A 21638-nucleotide genomic window follows, 5' to 3' on the forward strand; every position below is an offset into this window, starting at 1 on the left:
ATAGGGAGAAAGATAAATGGGCAATGATATGGTATGTTTTAAGAAATTACCTTCAAGGACAATATATACTTTGAAAAAGAAATATATGTAGTGGGTAACCAAGGACAACCACAGCAGTAAGTCAAGATCACATTCTGTGAGGAGCAGACCACTGTATGACAGAAGAAACTTTTGTAACCACTCTACCTTGCAATATTTAAAAAATTATTTCAAGTATGAAGGCAAGGGGTACTAATTATCTCATACCTAGGTTAACCTTAAGGATGGTCTAATCAGAAGACTTGTATCAAAATATCTGCAGATATTACCCTTCATCAGATAAATCGGATCCAAAGCTGCAGAAGGCATCATATCTGGATCCAAAATTTAAAATTATAGCTACAGTGAATGCAATACCCTATAGAGAAAAGTGGAAAGTGCTCTGATTCTCTCTTTGAATGTGGCCTTGCAGCGCCACTGCTATCTCTTTCTGCAAGTTTTTATTTCAGAGCAATTGGATGGTTAACGATGGCTTGGTTTCAAAAGCAATCAGAACAGACCAGCTAAACAGTATGTTAAAATGACAAAGTGCAGAATGCTTCCACCATAAGGTACGCTGGAATTTTACATATGAATACACATGACTGCAAATATTGGTTCATATCACTGATATATGACAAAAACTTTGCTAGACATTTGCCGACCTTATTAAATTCTCCAGAATAAATATAAACATAAGGAAAAAGAAGTATCTATGGATGACAAAGTCAGTTACTACATCCTTCACAAGGGGAGTGTCCGAAAACCAGGTCTCAGAGTTCAATCAAATTTTCTTGTGTTAAACGTAGTCCTTTGGGAATTGTCCCTGAATCAGCCTCCATTTTGGGTTATATAACCAAATAGTTTAAACTGAAATGCAGTTAAACATTTACAGGTCAAATTCATTTATGGATAAGAAATCCTCTATCCACTCAGCAGAAACTGAGCGTTAGTTCAGTGGTTAAGGTGCGCAGTTGTCAGGCGAACAATTTGGGGTCCAGACACACTAAGAATTTTCAGCAATTTTTATTGAAATATTGATGAATAGCAGGCCTCTGTAACATAGACAATGGCAACAATGTATAAAAAATTTCATGTGAGGTTTGCAAAATTGGATTGAATTCTGAGATCCGGTTTTTTAATATTCCCTTGTTAGAATTAGTTACAAGTCTTTTCTGTGAAGAGTCATTTTCAAACACTGAAGAGCACTCACCCACAGCCTCCGTCATAGACTCCATCCCCATTGTACCATTCTGAACCAGCTCTCCATTCTCCGTAACAGTTGGCTGAAAGTAAGCAATTTCAGATTTATCAAAAACAAATGACATCTCTAAAATAATTTAAAAAATAGGAGACAAGAATATTCACCTAAGGTAAATCTCTGGCACAAATACAAAAACAAATGATGTGACAACACCAACATTTATCCTAAACACTATCCAATAATACACTCCTTCAGTCCTTAATACTGAAATATACATTCCTTCATGGGGAAAATAGGAAGGCCAAAAGAATAGAAAAAGGGACAATTATTCCTGAGCAATTGCGGAGCCTTTATCATAGTTAGTTCTTCTATTCTTGATTGGGGGAAAGAGAAGACTTCTTTGTGAATCTTCTTGATGTGGGGGTATGTCATGGGGGATAAGTGTTTTATTAATTGATTCTAAGTCATGGATGCGGATGAACAGCTTGGCTGGATGCTGCTGGGGTCATAGTGTCTTCTTTCATCTTGAACTGAGAAAATATTTAATTCAATTCAAAAATGCAAAGTGTAAATATACCACTCTGTTCTCCTATTTCCTCTTGTTCACCAATCTTCACCTCTCAAACTAGCCTCCAAGATTCTCTTCTCTCCCTACCTCTCCTCCACATGACATACAAGACACCTTCAGCTGTCCAGCATAGCCTTTGGCTGCAACACGAAACCAGGATCGATTTGTCTCCTGGAGCTGAATTTCGTCCAGATGTTATAACCCAGAGAGGTTTAGTTTTCTGGGGATGAGGCAGGCAGAGGAAACCCGGGAAGAAGCAGGCTTTCCTAGAATCCTCACCTATAGATTCTGTCAACCTCTATTCCCTGCTCACAGGTGCTGTTTGGAGGGAGGGGTTGGGGAAAAATGTGGACCTTTCACTGGTCACGCACACAAAATGGAAAAATGCTGAAATTGGGAAAGCAGGGAGTCATGGGGGGAGTCCAAAACAATTTACAATCGAGCCCATTCATGCTTGACTATCCACACACACACACAATATTGCATCAGCTCTCTTTCCCTCATAAACACCGATTTTGAGTTACCCATGAGACTTGCTAAGTGGCATTGGCTACAATACCTTGTGACCATTTAAAAAATAATAATAAAGGGTTCAAAATCTGGGATCAAGTAGCCCATGTTCACAGAAGTTCAATTTTTTAGGATTACCCCCAAATATCACTTTCATCCATTAATTTAATTGAATGTGAATTTCATGCATACCTCAGCAGCATCAGTCTCCTTGGGAGATAGTTCTTTCTTGGCCAAAACCAGCATAGAATCACCGTCTATCAAATTGGCTCCTGTGCCTTCAGCATCTGCCCCTTCACCTTGGGAAGATTTTGATGCCTGTGTCAGCATATGAGTCCACAATCAGCATCATTAAAGACAGGGATATAGAAATATAGAAACAGCTTCGTGAGTTTTCCAAAAAAATAATTATTCCTATTAATAGCATTGATATATTGTACAAATAACCAAAAAAATTTACTTGTGTAATATTAACATGTTAGAAGCCTGTGTAGGACATTTATATGCACTAAATTGTACAACAATCTATCATAGTATTTTGTAAAAAAGAACTCAAGAAAATGTAGGACTGTTATCAAGTAAGAAATCACTACTAATGCCTGAATGAAAATTTATCTAATGCTTGAATGTGTCACTGAGACTTGGGTGTAATTTGAATTGATTTAAGATATTTTTGCCACTGATTCCTTTGACTTATCTCCTATGCATACAAAAAGTCTTTGTATTCCATATATTGCATTTACTTGATGAAGGAGGTGAGTGATGATGATTTACATGATGGTAAGTCAATGTTGTTCCATTCCTGGCATGCAGCAACAATAAATGCTTTACTGAATCTGATTTTCCGGTGGTCATTTAACAAGTTTTTCATTCCCCCTCATTTTTATGTCATGTACTAAACTAACAAGGGGAGACCATGTATCTTGCTTCGCCTTTTTCAATGCCCTATTTTTTACAGCATTCAGAATGGCGAATAAATCCCTGAACTGACAGTGGTGCCATTGAATGGGTCTAGTTTGGCTGTAATTAATCAATTTCCAGGCGGTATTTTTACCAAGCATTATATAATCCCAAAATAGCGCCATCCCTCCAACTTGGGCAGTTGGTCTTGCTGAGAGCACGTCGGACTTTCACCTGGGGGCCCAGGTTTGATACGTAATCACGGCAGTATATTATGTAGTTTTCATTTTGATCATGCGGCGACAAGTTTTTCAGTAATGTTAATTGCAACAAGCATAGGCACGAGAATTTTTTTAATCATAATAGCGTTTAGGTATTTGAGCAGGGTCATTTCGAGCGGGGATATATTAGGACTACACTAGCAAGGTTTGATGTGCACCTCAATGTTAATTTTTTGTATTGCTTATATTGATCAACTTCCAGACTAAATATAAAAACCACTTCTTTCGAGAGCACATGTCCTTAAAACCAGTGGCAAGCAGCAATATGTGTGCAGATACAATAAATCAGAAAGGCAAAAGGAATATAATTTACCATACCTCTCGAACATTTGTAATTCACGTTGCTCCAAAGTTAACTACCTAAAGTGAAGTACCTACATACTAAAAGAGCCATTCCAAAATATTAATTCAATAAACAATAGAATGGAATAAAAGTTGATTATTTAATATCTACTATTACGCCGAATGTGTCTTGTGCTTAACGCTTCCCAAAATCTTCCGCAGCCCTCCAGCATAATAACAAGAGGATCACCTACAAATCTTATTTCTTTTAAATAAAAGCCTCTGTTATTGCCCAGTTCATTTTTCCGCATGTTCCTGAGGATGGTAGCAAGTGTATTCTTCGTATCTCCGCGCTCGAGATGACACTGCTTTAAATAACTAAACGCTGCTGTGATGATAAAAAATTTTTCTCATGCCTATGCTTGCTGCAATTAACATTAGTGAAAAACTTGTCGCCATTTGACCAAAATGAAAACTACAATATATACTGCCATATCAGAATGTTGCACCCGGGTCCCCCAGGTGAGAGCTGGACGCGCTCACCAGTAGACCATCTGCCCACATTCAAAGGATGACGCTTTTTGGAATTATATAATGCTTGGTAAAAGTACCGCCCAGAAATAAATTAATTACAGCCAAACTAAGGTCTATTCAATGGAACCACTATCAGCTTAGAGATGTGTTTACCTTTCCTAGTTCCATAAAAAATATGGCATTGAAAAAGGCAGAGCAAGGTACGTAGACTCTCCTTGTAAGTGTATGCATACAACAAGCAACATCAATATCAGCACATGGAAAAAAATTATATCCCTCAACAACCAACCTGGTTTGACAACATCAAATAACCTTTTCAAAGATGGTAAAGGACTAATCCTGAGTCCCCCTTATAACTTCCTCTATAAAGTTCCCACAATATCCAAATCTGATATAGTAAAAATATGCCTTATGCAAATTCATTTTCGGGAACAAGTTTTGTTCGGCAGATATGGCTAGAAACTGCACCATAACCTGATTTTGTGGAAATGTAACTATCCACAACCAACACAACCTAATTTATCGTTCGCCATGGATGGTTTTGTTCATTTTGAAAGAATTCACCAAGGAATTAAGACTCAAATCATTAAGTGTATTCAGCCACACATTACTCGGTGATAAGTTGATCACAACATCACGATCAGTAAGCCTGAGAGAAGCGAATGCTACAATGGGTAGTATGAATTTCACTGTTTTCCTTCCATATGGAGTAGCTTTCTTTATGGATGCTAGGCTTGGACATTGACAGCAGCATAGAAGTCTAGAGGAGGAAGTATTTCAAATGTGGTTTTACCAAAGAATGAAGAAGATAAGGGATATCGACCGTGTTCGTAGCAAGGAAGTGCTAATAAGAGTGGGAGATAAGATAAATCTTATAAAAACTCTTAGCAGAATATGGAATTGTGCAGTTGGCCACATTATGAGACATGATGGTGCAATGAGCACAATTGTAAACGGACAGGTGGAAGGAAATAAGGGCAAGGAAGGGAATTGAATGAGTTTCATAGCACAGGTCTTTAAGGATGTAAAAGAGAAGAAATATGTTGGTTAAGAATGTCTAGCAGATAGGAGAGCGGCATTAAACCAATATTATGATTGTTTGCTAGTGTTGATGATCCTTCCTTCTGCTTTGTGGCCATCGGAAGTGAGCTTAGTAGATATATATATGCTCACACAAGTGGGAAGTTCCGTGACGTCAGAGCCCTCACTTGCTCAGCAAGAAAAAGGTGAGTGATCATAGCAGCTGCATGCCCCCAACCTGTTCAGTGCAGTGAGTCACTCAATTTGAAAGATTTTTTTCAATAACGACACACAGGGTTCCCACTTTAGCCTAGTAATAAAATTCAGTTTTTTCCAGGAATTCATGGTCATAATGTTGTCAAATTCATAGCAAGCTGATACACCATTTTACGATGAATCATTGTTCAAGTAACAATCACAGGCCTTACAGCAATTAAAAATGTAACGAATGACAGATTTAGTGAATACAGACACAGCGATAAAAGTTCTCTCTCTTATGACATCACCTATGATTACAAAAATTCAGTGTTGGCTTTAGGTTGTGAGTGGGAAAATAGAGCGAGATGGGTAGCACGGAAGTTAAGTAGAGTCTGAAATTTCACCAGGGTTAATGAACACCTTAAAAGTTACTGGTCTTCCAGATTTGGTGCAGTCTTATGGCCAATGTGTTTTTATGGCACACAGACCAATACATGCGCTTTGAATATATGAGTGCAGATAAATGGGTGACTGACCTTCAAATAATGACAGTCACATTGATTTTTTTTGATCCATCAGTCATAGTTTTACAATCAAGTTTGAGAGATATTTCAGGTTTAATGACAAAATTCATGACTTATTCGCGATTTTAAGGTTTTTACGGTTATTCGGGAGCTTTTGACAAACCTTTATTTTAGTCAGAAATAAAAACTTTTGGGAATTCAATTCCCTTGATCTCCCTTGCAAAATTGATCAGAATATGTTTGGAAATGTATGACTAAACTTCAAAATATGCATAGCAATACAGCTTAAAAGTTTTTTATGTAATTTACCAGACAAGTGCCCAAGAAAGTTCTAATGAAGAATAATGACACACCTCAAGTTTACTTATTAAAATTTTAGAAAGTTAGCATAAAGCTTTTGTTTTTCTGGTAAAGCCTGAATCAAAGCATCATTTGTTTTGTCCCTCTCTGATCACTTGAGTGATTGCATTTTCGGACCGGATAAGTATCTGCTTGAAATATCATTTTTCTGAATCACACGAACCCTCCCACTGTCACTTCTCCTATCCTTTCCGATATCACAGCTCTATGATGTTCCCATGATTGTGAAACGCTGTGCTGCAATCTCTGTATGCATTCTGATTGGCTGATATAAGCAATTCAGCAACAGAAAAAGTGACCAGAAGACTGATGGTAAAAGTGATGGGAATCCTCAGCTTCATAGTGATCGTAAAAAAAATTACGCTCAATGCTAAATTCAGAGTCATCACTCGATTAAACAAACAAGAGTGATTGCTGAAGCGATTATTTGGATATGACAAATAATGATCGCGTGAATAAGTCTTCAGTGATATTGGAATATACCAAGGAGGACTGAAGTTATGTAGTAGCAAAACTGTGCTAAAATAAACGAAAGTACACTCACCCAGTCATCCGTCGCCAATGGGTCTTGGACATCAGTCGAAATTATGGCTGGATCTCTTGTGTGCATCAAAGAATAATTACCTTCACTGAGAGGGTCTTCGCTCTCCTCTTTCAGATTAAACTAGAAAATAATGCTGAGTGTCAATAAAAAAGGCAAAATAATAACATATTACAATAATAATGCAAATGTTTATAAGTAATAACAATAAAACCTCTTTTACTTGAAAGCAAAAGCATGTTTGCGTAAGATTTTAGTGACCAAATACTATAAAATGACTAGTTAATTCTGCTCACATTGGTGTAGAATGCTTCTGCATTTGTCTGCCACAGTAGAAGTAGTTAAAGTCTTCACCTTCCAACCCAGAAGTTGCATGTTTGCATCCCAACTGGGTGGCTTTCCCCATCCAGGTTTTACATAAGTCTCCAAATACATGCCTCTCCTTCAACTTGATCGCAAGAGAGGACTTAAAAGTCCTGAATTTTATCAATCAATACAGATGAAAACATTTGTTTAAGTTTATCTTAGAATAAGGGCCTTATGCTCAGTTGACACTATAGGGTCAACCAACCCTTGATATGTCATCAGCCCCAACATAAATCGATCACGCCTTAAATGTGCTATAACAAGCCGTACATATGGCCAATTTTGAAATAAATGGCCCCAACATGATTTAGGGTACCTGAACCAGCCCTACACCTATGGATACAGACTTAAAAAAATTATTGGGGGGGTAATTTAATCTTTTTTGAAGAGTTATATGATCAACATAAGAACTCTGATAATTCAAATCTTGATATCAGGACGCCCCAGGGAAAATTGACAAGCCTGAAACATTTTTCCTCACACCCCTTTCCTTTCCTTTGAGGGGGCCTGGGCCCCCTCAAAAATTCGTTATGTGATGGAGACTTCCAATAGAAATGACTACAGTTACACTGGGCAAAAGAAATTTTGTCATACAACATAGTAAACATCTACAAATTAAGGTCATTTAACTAAGGTTTCACAGCGGATGTGAATATACCTTACCAACATGTTAGCTCTGGGTTGATGGGAGTCTAGTTCAGGAATGTATATTTCAGTCATTTGAACTGGGCAAGTGAGATGTGAGCTGCCTTGTATCTTATCTTGAATGAAGTCTTTTGTATCAGCAGAAGACCCCATTTTGTCATCAGCTGCCTCATCTCCTTGGAAACTCTGTGAAGATAGTAACAGTGATAAACGACTCCCCTCCTTCAACGTCAACAAATGAAGCATATTCCTAATCATGTTGAAATGTGATTTTTAACGTGTCATTTAAGCAATTACGTAAAAATTAAGAGGTCTGTAAATCAATAAACCAAAATCCAAACAGCTACTAAAACCAAATTATGCAGGGAGATATTTGGTATACTGACTCACATCTTGGCCATATTACTATATCCTTGGAGACATAGAAGCAGAAATTGTATGTTTTTCATGCATATCCATTGTTATTGACCTTTTGTTTATATGTACTCAAATATGAAATCTAGGAGAAAAGAGGTAAATATCATATGTTGGCCACTTTCTGGGGCAAAAAAATTATAAATTCTCATTTTGATCTTGGAAGAGAGAGTTGTAGGGAAGAGCACAAGTGGAGAAGAAAATGTCCATGTGCACCAAAACGTCATAGATGGGACAGCAGTTAGGGGTACTTGGGACCAATTACAACTGTCAAGAGAGTATTGCCTGAGCAGCCAAAGCACTGGATATTGTTCGGCACGACAAAAATATAAATATGAATCACAGAAATTCTGTCAGCTCTACATCAATAGTCTGGTGGATGAAACCCTATTCATTTAGTAGATTTTTCCATTGTAAAACCTCCTCACTCAGTAAATTAAAAAGTAAATACAGCCTTCTTTTTGCTCTCTAAATTTAGGTATTTTTTAAAATTAAAAGTACTTTACTAAAGGAATCTGCATAAAGTTGGAAATATTTCAGAAAAAGATCTATAACAAATATTTCATTGCATTCTCAAAAAACGCTATTTCTGACCTTTACTCAAAATGCAATTAACTAATTTTTTTTTAAATATGCCAGACCATTCCATTCCCCACACTATAGAATTACTTACAAATCAAAATTATAATGAAAATACTAAGTGCAAATTTTACTCAAAACGCTTTCGTTAACAACCCCGAAAAATGCAGCATATCTCATGGCAAGCCACGATTGTGAAGACTGTTATGTACGATAGCCATCTCAATTAATAAAAAATAGTAATTCATCGCATAAGCCATCTTTAAATGAAATAAACAGTCCAGTACACATCTTAGCCAAGCACTAAGAAAAACACAACCTAGGAATTCCAAAACAGAAAAAAATTTGAATAACCGTATATATTTTTGAATATAAGATTTATCAAAAAAAAACTTTATTTTTCCCACAAAAAGAAAAACTTATAATTGCTGTAGTGACATAGATGGTTCCAGAATATATAGCATACTGAAATTATACTAAATTGATGCACAAATAAAAGTGAAAATGTAATATTGTAAGTAACTAATTAACTCACAAACAAAATAAAGTAATTGATTCATTAAAGATATGCCACATACGTTTTCTTTTTTTTCCAAAATTTATACAAAACATTTAAAACGTTTAAGGACTTTTTGCAACTAGATGTTTCAAAGCATCAAAGTAATTTTCAACACTGGGCCACTTAAATAGATTAATTGTACCTCTCCTATTTTAATAAAAATAAACTTCGAGAATGGAAAATAAATGTCTGAATCGTAAGCAGGTATGATATTATCAATCACGCAAACACCAGGAATTCATATTAAATATAAACAAGTGTTCAATAAAATCACAATATTTTTCGTGCGTTAGAACCTATGCTTAGCAACCGATGAAGAAAATAATCTACAGAGCTCATACATAGCAGGAAATGGTAAGAGATTTCCTTGAACATTTTAACATGCTCTGGTTACCCTAGCGAGTATTTTATAATGGACTGTGTCATAGACTAGAGGGTAGATTGCCTTTTGAGTTGCCATTTGCGAAGTTGAACGTTCCACTTTATTAGCTATGATTGCTTTGCAAACACGTAGTTGAATGAGACAACAAAACGTCTTTACTTATCACCACTGAAACACCAACTGCAAGTTAACAAGCACTTTCCACGGAGTCACAGATTGAGAAACACAGCTTGCGGGAAACTGGAGTAGTTTCACTATTCCGTCAACCATGTACGACGCCCTTTAAAGATCTCTAATATGCTCTATGTTTTAATCTCCGATGCAAGTAAAAATAAAGATGAATTTACTACTTTCAAGCAGTCATACAACAATCAATTTCTCAAGTTGTGTTATCAAGGGAATATTCAACAACAATTTTGAGTTTGGTCAAATTACTGCAATAATAAGTTGAGTCCGCAAATAATTATCTACCTTGATTTCTCATTACTGTCGGCACACACCAAAGACTCCAACTTAACGTTCTGGGAAATAATACATGCACCAGTCTTCAAATAAGAAAATACGTACGTACTCACCCTAGAGTAATTACTCCCACAAAATTTTCTCAGATTTGCGTCCGATTCTAAACATATCTTTTTGAAAACACTGAATTCCGTGAGCTTATTCCAACACACTGGACACAGGGTGGTAGGCAGGCCATCTCCCACAGCAACCTAAGATAGCAACCAACACGCTATACATTGAAAGAATCTGAAATTATACTCATAACACAGAATAAAGAAAATCAATACGAAAAATAAATGTCGATAAGATGTATCCAGCTACTTACTTCCAAACCGAGTAAACCATGCATGGCATCCTTCACAGTTACTCTGCAAGCTACGTCTGAAGTGAATATGTTGTAATAATAATCATTATTCTTCATGCATAGTCTGCACAAGTCCGTGACAATCCCGGCAGTACGATTCATGTTCTAATTTCAATCACTAATTCAACCTTTAAATAAGTTATATCCTCGATGAAATCATCTGCACATAACAGACTGAGATCTCCAAATTCGCCGTGAAAACTACATTCATGAATACAGCATATATTTTGAATGCTCACGGAGAAAGATTAGTTTAAAATTAAACAACTCACAATAACCTCAAGAAAAAAAATACACCACATCGAAATGAATACAGACGATTAGCGTGAACATGATTAATACATTACACAGGTTAGTTGTCTTGCTACCCGTTATAATCCGAAAGCGCTGTGGTCCGACTCCCGCGTCTATTAGTTCCCCACTTTTGCCACTTGTCGCGACAAAAATATTCTCTGGGTTGCTTAGTCATTACGTTCCAACGCAAGGCAACGGACGCTTGTGTGCAGAGCTCCGGAATTCATCAATTTGTGAGATTTTCTTTGGAAAATATTTGCAATTCTCGAACTTGTTATGTGTGGGGATGCACGAACGCTTACAAGAAGACGCAAAAAGTGAACACTTCGGTGGATATCTGGAAGAAAGCAGGTCCAAGGCTATGGCATGGTGTGGCTACGGTGAGTACCATTTTAGTTGGTAAGAGGGATTGATCAACTTTGGCCGATTTTTTTAAAATTTCTGTTATTAGACGTTAATATACATATCTTGTGATGAGATAACAATTGGTTATCATTCGCCGTGGGAGGAAAGTGAGCACTGGGGAGGAAAATGTGCTGCTGTTACTTCCCGCCAGCAATTGCGGGAAGTGCCAGCTATATGCAAGTTGGCTAAAGACCTATGAAAAATTAGATCCAAAGTTTTTAGAATACGCATGTTTGCTGTTTATATCCGAATAAAATATTTTAAAGTCGGCCGGTAAGCAATTAATCGCCTTTTTTACACATCGTGGGGATATCGCGGGCGACTCCATTTTGGCGTCCTTATTGGCATTTATACATGAATGTTCTTCTCTGGACTGAAAGCTTTCTATTTGTCTTCTAAATAAGTGGGGTTTAAATCAGGGAAAATCGATGTAGTGTAATGACTTCAAGGCAGAATTGTTGATAATGTGAAGAGATCAATTTAATCTGCCATGTGCTTCTATTTAGATGATGCATATATATCGCGGATTGATGCGCTGACGCAATGGCGGAATAGGAACCTCTTCGCAATGCCTACGAATTTATGTCCGCGCCAGTGAATGCGTTGTGAAAATAGGGCATCGTCGAATTAATTTGATATCCTTTCGTTTTTATAAAGTGAGTTCTCTTTCCGTTTGAAACATAAAATCGCTCTTTCCGTTGATAAGAGATATGTTTGTATTTTTTATGATAGAGTTCTAAACTTTCACTGATTGGTAACTAGAAAATGTTCTAACATTTGTAATGAGTGTTAAACTATTTCTTATTGAGTGTTGTATTGTCGATCCGTGTTTCATCCTTTAAATCAGTTTTCTTACATCATCTGTTTTCTACCTTTTAGGTGGAGTATTGCCGTGGTTTTGCTGTTTCGATTGCAAGGATGCTGGGCCAGAAACGGCCGCTGGAGTAGTGCAATTGGTGGGAGCGAAGTTAAATTAGTGAAAGTGAAGTGCAATTAATACTATTCTGGAGCAGTCAGTGTTATCATAGTGCAATTAGGTTAGTGTAGTGCAAGTGATTTCAACGATACAAGGCTTGAATTTTTGTATCAACTGTTCTCAGTGTTGTTTCATTATTTATTTGCTGTGCTTAATCATCTTAAGTTTAAACTGTTTATAAAAGGAAAGTTATTTTACGTGGTGTGTGACTCACACAGTGAATAGCTATGGTTTGATATTGGACTAAAGAGATTTCTGTTTTACATTTGAAACTACATTTCTATGTAAGTTACAATTTTGGCAATCAATTTCTGTTTGATGTGATTGTGAACAATAATTGGGATATAATTATTTAAGTCTACATGACATCCGGTCCACGTTTCCCGTAACAGCTGCAAATTGCATGATTTCTAATGTGTGTTACAGTTAATGTGAGTGCCACCCCATCAGAGGCAAGTATTTGCAAATCCATGCACAGGTGAGTTTTGTGTTATAGTCATAATAAAATGCCAAATTTCAATTCTGTGAAGGACAGCTGTTAGATAGGGTAGCGCTTTTTAGTCAATGGCATTCTTTATTCTTAATCTTGCACTGTGACATCCGTTGCAAATGCAATGAGCATTGTTAGATTAATTGCCATATCTTCAACGCTTTATGATGCATCACGTCCGAATGTTGTTTGTGGTTGTGTTCGGTGCCTTTTTTTTCTCGTTCCTTTTGAAATCAAAAGAGTTCGGGGCTTAGTGGGTTTTGAGCTTTATCTGTACCAATCGCTCTTTCCGTTGATAAGAGAAATGTGTTTGTATTTTTTTAAGATCGATTTCTAAACTTTCACTGATCCCTCTCGTGCAAATACTTTCTAAAAGTCATACTTTATTTACGCTTAATTATTCTGTGGTTTTCTTCGCTGTGCCTTATGACAACTAAAGTCAATGTCATACTCCGATAACATTACCGATATACATCGCAATACTTAGAGTAGGGGAATCCAGAAGTTGCGATGTTCTGACATGTTAAGCAGGTAATTGTGCACTGTGAGAGGCGTCGTACATATTACGGAATACGTCGTCTACTGGTCATGGAGTTAGCGGGAAATTGACAAACGGACGATTTGTTGTTCAGTGATTCGTTGAAATGTATTTATTAACGGGTAGTGGTCAAGTCGAAAAGTTAATTCGGTTTTCTGTCCGTCCTATTGCCCTTTAAAACTATACGTTTCCCCATGCAGCGACCCGTCTTTGCAGAATAGGCAACACTGCGACATTTGGCAACACTTCGTTAGCTCGGGATGCTCATGGCAACACCTAGTGGCAGTCTCTTTAATCTCCTATATAATGTATTCTCCATGAGCGTGAATAATCATGAACAATATTAATAACAAAACATGCAAGCAAAGATTGGCTTGCATTCCCTGTTGGCTAGTTTTAATTGCTACCGCTAGAGGCACGAACTCATAGCAGGCTTACAAATTACGCGTTCTGAAATTCGCCGACACTAGTGCCAACAGTTCGGATTGTAACCGACACTACCAAATATTGTAGAGGAGGAATCTATTTTTAATGGAAGAAAAAAATTGTTATTCTCGATTGTGATCCCCGTTGTTTTCCTAATAGTGTAGGTCGAGGAAGAGTGTAAATACCTTAAGTCTCGTTTGAGCCTAAGCAATATTAATGCTATTGGCTATTGGAATAAAGCACCATGTTGCACTGTGACACAGCTGAGACACATTAAACGACTACATATTGATAGAATAGAGTGTTTGCATGGGTGAGGAATAAGCATGAAACCCTTTCCATTTAGTGCATACATGTTTGAAGTTCTCATATGTTTAATGAAAATTCCATGTGTTTTGTTATTAATTTATTATTTAAGTTTTAATAACCTTTGTTTTAGCATCGAAATTCTGGAGGGTAAAACGACCTGTAATTGGCTATTCGTTACGTGACGTCATCTCCCATATTATAGTTGCAAGCAGACGGGAGCATTGACGAATAACTTATATTTCACGTATTTTACGCGATATTTCTTCATTTTTCTGCAAGTAAATTTGCAAAATGGAACCTGGTTTCGTTAAGGCTTCTTCAAATAACCTCACAGACGTTGACTCCTTCGTGATCGGTGTATACCTAGGGCCTATCTTCGTTTTTGTAAGGTCTGTAACTTCATTTTCTCCCGAGTTGGGAGAAAATAGACTCGTGAAGCGTTTCATCCAACAATTAAGTCTCTAACTCGATTGCATATAGACGATGAAGTAAAGAGTGAAGTGAGTTGTGAATGTAACATCTTCGAGGAATTTATTTCTTCCATGCTGGTTCAACCAACCGTATGCATTTCGATCAAAGGTATCTGACTATTGCGAAGGGGATATGTTTCATATTTGGACTAGTTGTGCTTTAGGGATACATCGAACGCGTATTAATTTGCATTCGTTTGTTCGCTTCTAAGTTCTGTTTGATTTTATTACGTATTAAACCTATTGCCAATTCATTTTGAGATGTCAGTGTTTACATTTCACGCATATTCGTTGCGCTTTTGTTCGTTATTGTTTTGGTCATATTTTGGTTACGGTAAGAGTGATAGTGAAATTCTAAGTTTTTTGATGTTACAATAACTGGTTTAGTAGGTAATTTGTTTCAGACTATTCATTTAATTGTCTTCGCAATGTTAACGTGAAATAACGTAAACTGATTCTAAGTTGTTAGTGATGTGTGGGAAGTGAGATGTGAAGAATCCTTACGAATTTCAAGGAGTGCAAATTCTTTTAGTGTGGTGTGCAGAGTGATTGGAAAACCGATAATTATGCTTTATTAGTGTTACGTAATAGTGATTTATATTTATTGTGAGCCAAGTTCTTCATTGAAACAGTTGATTCGGCATATACTGATCATAAGTATTAGAAAGACAGCTCGTGAAATGTGTGCGTGGTAGTGCTATTTGTGATATGATGAGCAATAAATAAGTACAAGTAAGGATAATTTTGCATAGTTTTTTATTCATTAACACCTCTAGTAAACTATTTTTCCCTATGTTTTCGCACTTTTATGCTGTCAATATTTGAAAATTTAAATGTAGGGAGGCAGGTTGTTGTGTTTCCTCAACTATAACATTTTAGGAGTAAACATATGTTACTAATTGCTCGCATGTAGGTATTTGCAATGCATCAAATTTGTACCATTTATACATTTACCGTAACGTTATTTTCTTTACGATTCTTTACTGCATTGTAAATTCTTTAAATTTTCCTTTTCCACTCCAACATTGTTTATATCTGCTTTTCGAGTATAAATGCTTAAAATACTGACGTTACCAATTATGTTTTTCCATAGTCATCAAGCATACATAATGAAAGTAAGCATCCGAAGTGAAAAAATATGCAATGTATATCATCAATGAATACACGGCCGTTTGTATACAAGAATAACTGCATCTCAAACATACATATGCTTCAGTATTACGCATTAGTCTCTCCTTTCTGAATGGAATAATAAACTCTTTTGTGTGTAATAATGGCATCGACTTAAGATCCCTCCGGGCTGCCAATAACCATTTCCGTCGTAGTTCAGGCTTATCGGGAACATCCACAAAAATCTTGTTCGGTGTAGAAACACGGGTGCTCCCACGTATCGGAACAAAACAATATTCATTCCGGAATTTTGTCCCACAAGCCATTAATCTATCTTCGCTCATGGCTACGAACTTAAAGAATTATTGTACGAAATATACCACTAATTTATAGTAGGACAGATGGTTTATTCCGTCAGATTCACCTCAGTGTTCGTAAACAACAATAAACAAGGTTTCCATCAATCGCAGATGATCGGAGGAACTGCAGTCAGTTGAGTATGGGGATTGACGTCACAAGCCGTCTGGCATGGCGGCGTAGTGTTTTAAGCGCAACATTGATTTTGGAATGTTTATTTGTTAATAACAAATTCGCCCATGGTCGTACGACTGTAGGAGTTGGAATTTTGCTTAATTAAACCAAACTGATATTTTTAACAGGCCTCACCAAAAACGTGCAAATACTCTATTTTTAGAGGCATAGGCGTAAAGCAGCATTAAAACAAGTCTTCAAAGAGTAGATGAGGTTAATAACTATCTATTTAAATCATACAATATATTACAATTGATATATATTCAGAAAAAAAAACGTTAATGACACAAAAGTAACTTTGAAAGAAGGCTTTCGACATCAATTTTGTCATTTGAATTTTATAAGTGACATTTTTGAATGGATTTTTTTAAGAGAGAAGTAGGAATAATATTTTAAGTAACAAAAATATAATAATACGTAACACATTCATTTTATTGGCAAACTCAGTCTCAGACTTAATATTCAATTCTCCCGAAACGCGCCTTGATTAGAAGCCTGCTATAAATCTTTCTAGCGGTAAAAGTGAAAACTAACAATCGGCAAAAGAAAACCAATCTTTATTGCATGATCATATATTAACGTTGATTGTTACAGTGAACTGCAAGGTCAACCCTATTATCAATTTTGCTGTGGTGTATTTTTTCGTTGAGGTGATTATGAGGTATTAAAAATTTGAAGTTATCTTTCACCGGAAGCATTCTAAATATATGTTGTATCATAGAAATGTATGTAGTTCCCGTGATGAATCTGGAGATCTCAGTCTGTTGTGTGTTGATGATTTCATCGAGGATTAAACATATTTGAAGATTGAATGAGTGATTGGAATTAAAACATGAATCGTGCCGCCGGGATTTTCACCGCCTCATCAGAATGGAATTCTGAGGGCACCATGTGCAGGCTATGCATGAAGAATAATGATTATTATTTCAACATATTCACTTCCAACGTAGCTTGCGGAATAACTACGAAGGATGCCCTAAAGAGTTTACTCGGTTTAGAAGTAAGTGGTTCGATACCTAAAACTTATCTATTACGCTTTTTCATGTTGCTTTCATTATTCCTTGTGACGAGCATCATTTCGCACTTCTTCAATGTATAACGTGTTGATTGCTATCTTAGGTTGCTGTGGGAGATGGCCTGCCCACCACGATGTGTCCACTATGTTTGAGAAAGCTCACGGAATTAACACCTTGAGTGCGGCATGACGTGATATCACGTCATGGTGCGCTATCCCCTGGTGCTGATGACGTGATATCACGTCATGCGTACCCCGAGGGTTCCGGCCCTCCGTAAGAGCTCGGTTCAGTTCTATTATGACATTTTGCCCCCCTAAGTTGCTCAGCAGGGATCTAGCAGTGCATTTGTGAACGCCGTTTCAAGCAACCTTTCCTGGGAGGATCGGGAGAAATTTTTTCTTTTATCTTAAGGTAAGCCAATTTCCATTCATTTTCTCCCCTGTGTTTTATGCTATTATTTTTATTTATTTCCATTAATGCGTGAGTATGACAAATTTTATTTGAGTTTTATTTTACAAATCATAAGTATTTACTAACTGGAACTTACTCATGTGTGTTTATTAATTTTTTTATTCTGTTTTAATAATGTTTAGCGAGAATATAGATTTTTTCCATCCTTCCTTTTTTTCTTCTTGCGAGCCTTTCATTTTTCGAACCTTTATTGTCTGATGTTAATAAGTTTTATTCAATTAATATATGAAGTACTGTGATTAGTTAAACTTTAATGTAAATTCGAAAATGCCATTACATTTTTTTATGCAACGTAACATATCTCTAACTTTTGCACCCTTCCTTTGTTTGTCAGTGCAACTCCTAAGCAGGGAGGGGATCGACAAGCGGCAATATTACGAGAGTGAAGGAAGTTATTTACGGAAAAAGTGTAAGTTATTTATTATATTTATTGTTGATATATGTATATTATGCACTTATAAACATTCTTATTATAATTGCAAATAACTGTTTGCACATTATCCCATCAATTGGCGAAAAAGTGCTAAGGAGTTACTTTATAAAAATGCTTTTATTTTCTCGATAACCGTGAAATCAATGGCTTATGGGTGCTTTCAATTCTTTGTCTCGCTATTGTGAATATTTACCTCCTAAACATAGTTTTACATTAGTAAAGCTGTTTGTAGCATTTCAGCTTTGACCTATTTCACCGAGAGTGTTTACTTTGATCCTGTTACTTATCGGAATTTAAAAAAAAATACAATGTATTTATTGCAGATGGTACGGAAGCGAGGAGTAAAACGGAAAATTTTTCATGCTGGCCGGTAGTCGATGCCGCCTGAAAGAGGTGAAATTCTCTATTCATCAGCTTTTGTAGATGATCAGCAGTCTTCGACCTTCCATCAGGACCTGCAGCCATCGACGTCGAGGGAGGAAACCTCCGCCAGGGCACAAACATTTCCTTCTTAGCTTTCTGCCTTCTCTAGAAGAATGTACACGAAGAAGGGGGAGCTCCTGAAAGAGAGCGGGATTAGGCATTCTCTGAAGACTCCGAGCTAGAAATTAGAGAGGAGGAGGGTGGGGAGGAGGTTGAACCCTCACAGTCAGGTACTCCGATGCCTCCTTCTAAGCCAGATCCCTTTATGTCAATCACTGGCCCATCCCCTTTGTCCTATTCTTTCCTGAACCCTCTAACAATACCGTCCGTCCTTTGCGGTGGACCTTTAGTTCAGTGACCCCTCAAAATATCACTTTCATAGAAAACCCAGCTCTCACCACTCCACCCCCTTCCAACGACCCAAGTGTTTTTTGCGTCTCCTTTTCCCAGACACCCTCTTTCGTATACAGACATACTTTCTCATAATCTTCGAAAGAATAGGTTAGGAATTGGAAACAATTGACCTATGAAGAGTTTTACTTTCATAGGCCTATTATTTCACAAGGTAAGTATTCCTATAACCAATATATCCGACTTATGGAGCATTGCTATCTTGTTTGACCTGCTTTGCTTTCGGATATACATGAGTCGTGATGGATGCTTTAGCATTCTTCAAGCCCTACATTTTTCAGCGAATACCGGCCCAAACGATTCAGAGCCTGAGTATTTCCTCTAAAAAAATCCGTCCCTTTTAGATTCATTTCACTCCTCCATTGATTCCCTAATAATTCCTTCCCGAAAGCTATGCACGCTTTTTCATTTATCCTGAACCCGCCGGAAAGATTTCCCTTATAAATTCCGTCTTTCTGTCATTAGATCCTTTATTCTTCCATCCCACATTCCTTATCCAAAGCCACTTTTACCATCAATATCTCAATCTCACTTCCCTTAACTCATCCAAGAGGAAGGTGGCAGAAAGAAAAATCGATGGTGTAAGTATTGCACTTTTGCGGTGTAAGCACTCTTGGGCATAGGAAAGAGACCGGAGATATCTACATTGGCTGCTAGGTCTCCTTTACTCTGTCCCGAGCTTTTTTCTTTTCTTCATAAGAAGGCATAAATAGTATTATATATTTTTGTATCATATATTGCAATAGTATTATAGGTTAAATATATTGTTATAAAATTTGTGAGAGAGGTATTTCCTACATTGGTAAAACATACATGACTGTACGTAGTGGTATATAATATATAATTTAAAAATGGTCATCATTTCGATTGTATTGAATTTGCTTTGGGTAAATAAAATATTTTTTTTTCATGTTATGTGCTCCTTTTTTCAATAGTCTAGGGCTCTTACATAAATAAGAAGTAACTAGAGATTTCCTAGCACGATGGAATTAGTCTTTCCCTCGTGTAATTAGAAAGAAGACGTATCGTTGCTTTCGGTAATCGGGTAAGTAATGCTGCAAATCTATTCCTAGCAATACGTATTATAGAATGGTTTACTCGAATTGATATTATTACGCACCAAATGAAAAAACATTATTGCGGTAAAAATTTACATCATTTTCAGATTTTCGCAGAATATTCGTAGTAAGAACCGCGATACGTGGCCTAAATGAAGATTACTTGTAAGATGTTTGCTTGCAAATACCATTAGTTCCAGTTTTTATGCATTAATTTCTAACTCGGTAACATCATATTGAAAAATATGTTATTGGCTTGAGTTCAGAAGATAGTAATGAGGAAGTTATGGGTTGATTATTTCTGTTTCCACATCCATTTTTATTTTGGCAACGGAGCCTATACCCCAATGACCTTAAAAGGACACATATCAGCAAAATCTTTCCCCATACCTTCCCCATCTTTTTGATGTGCCGATGGTACTTCCAAAAAGTTTATTCATAGTTCTCAAAAGTGGACCGACTAAATCTTACTATCACCCCTCGCTTCATCTCCGTACCCCCTCCAACCTTAGAACAGCCGGCAGGAGTGGTGCTCATCAAGAAACACCCTAATACACCGTCGGAAAATAATCTCGAAAGCAGAGTGCCACCCATCTCAAGCACCTGCAGAAAAGGGAATACATAATGGTATGTGAAAACCATTTTTGTTAAATATGTGATGCTTACGGGTGGTCGTATGGGAAGAAAGGAATTGGAGCTGAAAACATGAAACGAGTGAAGGAATTTGTGACGAGAATAGTGGCTTCAGAAGAAAATGTAGAAATTATTCAATATTATCGAACCCTACCCCGATACTTAGGATTACTAGTGCAAGGAATACGCCGAAATATCTTGCGCAGAATTACCATCACAATCAAACAGCTGTTCACGGCGATTCCTTGTACTTATAACTTGCATTATATCCATCTAAGCCAAAAATTTCCCTATGGCAGTGGCAAAATACCAATGGCGATACCAGTAGAGCATAACAAATTCATTTTCCTCGTATTTTTTTGGATACATAGCGCAGAAAAAAAATTGTAAGAAACGGTGGCGCGGGGAAAAATCCGACAGTATGCAACCCGCATTACGTTAATATCCCGCTGTGCGGGTGACGTGATATCACGTCATAAATAAAAAAATTCATTGCTAACAAATTAGGGCCAAGAAAATTTTTTCATTATTTTTTCCAGCTCATTTGGCACCCATGCATGCGTTTTGCATTAAAAAACGACAGCCGCACCGGGGGTCGATTTTGAGTTTTACATGGTCAGCATTGAAAGTGTTAAGTGTTTTCAAAATGACTTGTTTAGAATCGGACGCCCCACACAGCACATCGTTGCCAGAGGACGTCCGCTGCGCGTCCGTCGCGTCCTCTCAGTGTCCGCGGATTTTCAGGACAGCCAGAGGACATCCGCCGGCTGTCCTGGCCATCCGTCCGCACACTGTCCTATCTTGGATGTCCAGCGGATGTCCAGCTAGTGTCCCATTATGCAGGGTTTCGGAGTTTTGGTTTCCTCTTAAAACACTCACCTCCTCAAGGAG

At 37.1% G+C, this 21638-nt stretch overlaps 1 protein-coding gene and 2 long non-coding RNA genes across 4 annotated transcripts in view; 2 read left to right on the plus strand and 1 right to left on the minus strand.

Annotated features, from left to right (window-relative positions):
- The window catches only part of LOC124172282 (zinc finger protein 570-like), a 29656-nt gene extending 18592 nt beyond the window's left edge, over positions 1 to 11064 (minus strand). Inside the window, exons 1-6 of one of the 2 annotated variants that reach the window (XM_046551699.1) lie at positions 10715 to 11064; positions 10461 to 10598; positions 7970 to 8137; positions 6944 to 7063; positions 2493 to 2618; positions 1232 to 1304 (exon numbers count right to left, since the gene is read on the minus strand). In XM_046551699.1, coding sequence (XP_046407655.1) covers positions 1232 to 1304; positions 2493 to 2618; positions 6944 to 7063; positions 7970 to 8137; positions 10461 to 10598; positions 10715 to 10855 — 766 coding nt within the window. In that variant the 5' untranslated portion in view covers positions 10856 to 11064. The remainder of the gene's footprint in view (positions 1 to 1231; positions 1305 to 2492; positions 2619 to 6943; positions 7064 to 7969; positions 8138 to 10460; positions 10599 to 10714) is intronic. The other variant, XM_046551700.1, reaches the window with a different exon arrangement.
- A 168-nt stretch (positions 11065 to 11232) lies between these two features.
- Positions 11233 to 12765, plus strand: LOC124172196. Its single transcript, XR_006868076.1, has 2 exons — positions 11233 to 11427; positions 12332 to 12765. It is a non-coding gene; the product is annotated as an uncharacterized LOC124172196 (long non-coding RNA).
- Positions 12766 to 16888: 4123 nt separating this feature from the next.
- Positions 16889 to 17488, plus strand: LOC124172574. The gene is made up of 3 exons (XR_006868191.1): positions 16889 to 16952; positions 17024 to 17302; positions 17422 to 17488. It is a non-coding gene; the product is annotated as an uncharacterized LOC124172574 (long non-coding RNA).
- Positions 17489 to 21638: the final 4150 nt, after the last annotated feature.

This window comes from Ischnura elegans (assembly GCF_921293095.1).
Source record: "Ischnura elegans chromosome 13 unlocalized genomic scaffold, ioIscEleg1.1 SUPER_13_unloc_1, whole genome shotgun sequence".
In the NCBI taxonomy this organism is placed as follows: Eukaryota; Metazoa; Arthropoda; class Insecta; order Odonata; family Coenagrionidae; genus Ischnura; species Ischnura elegans.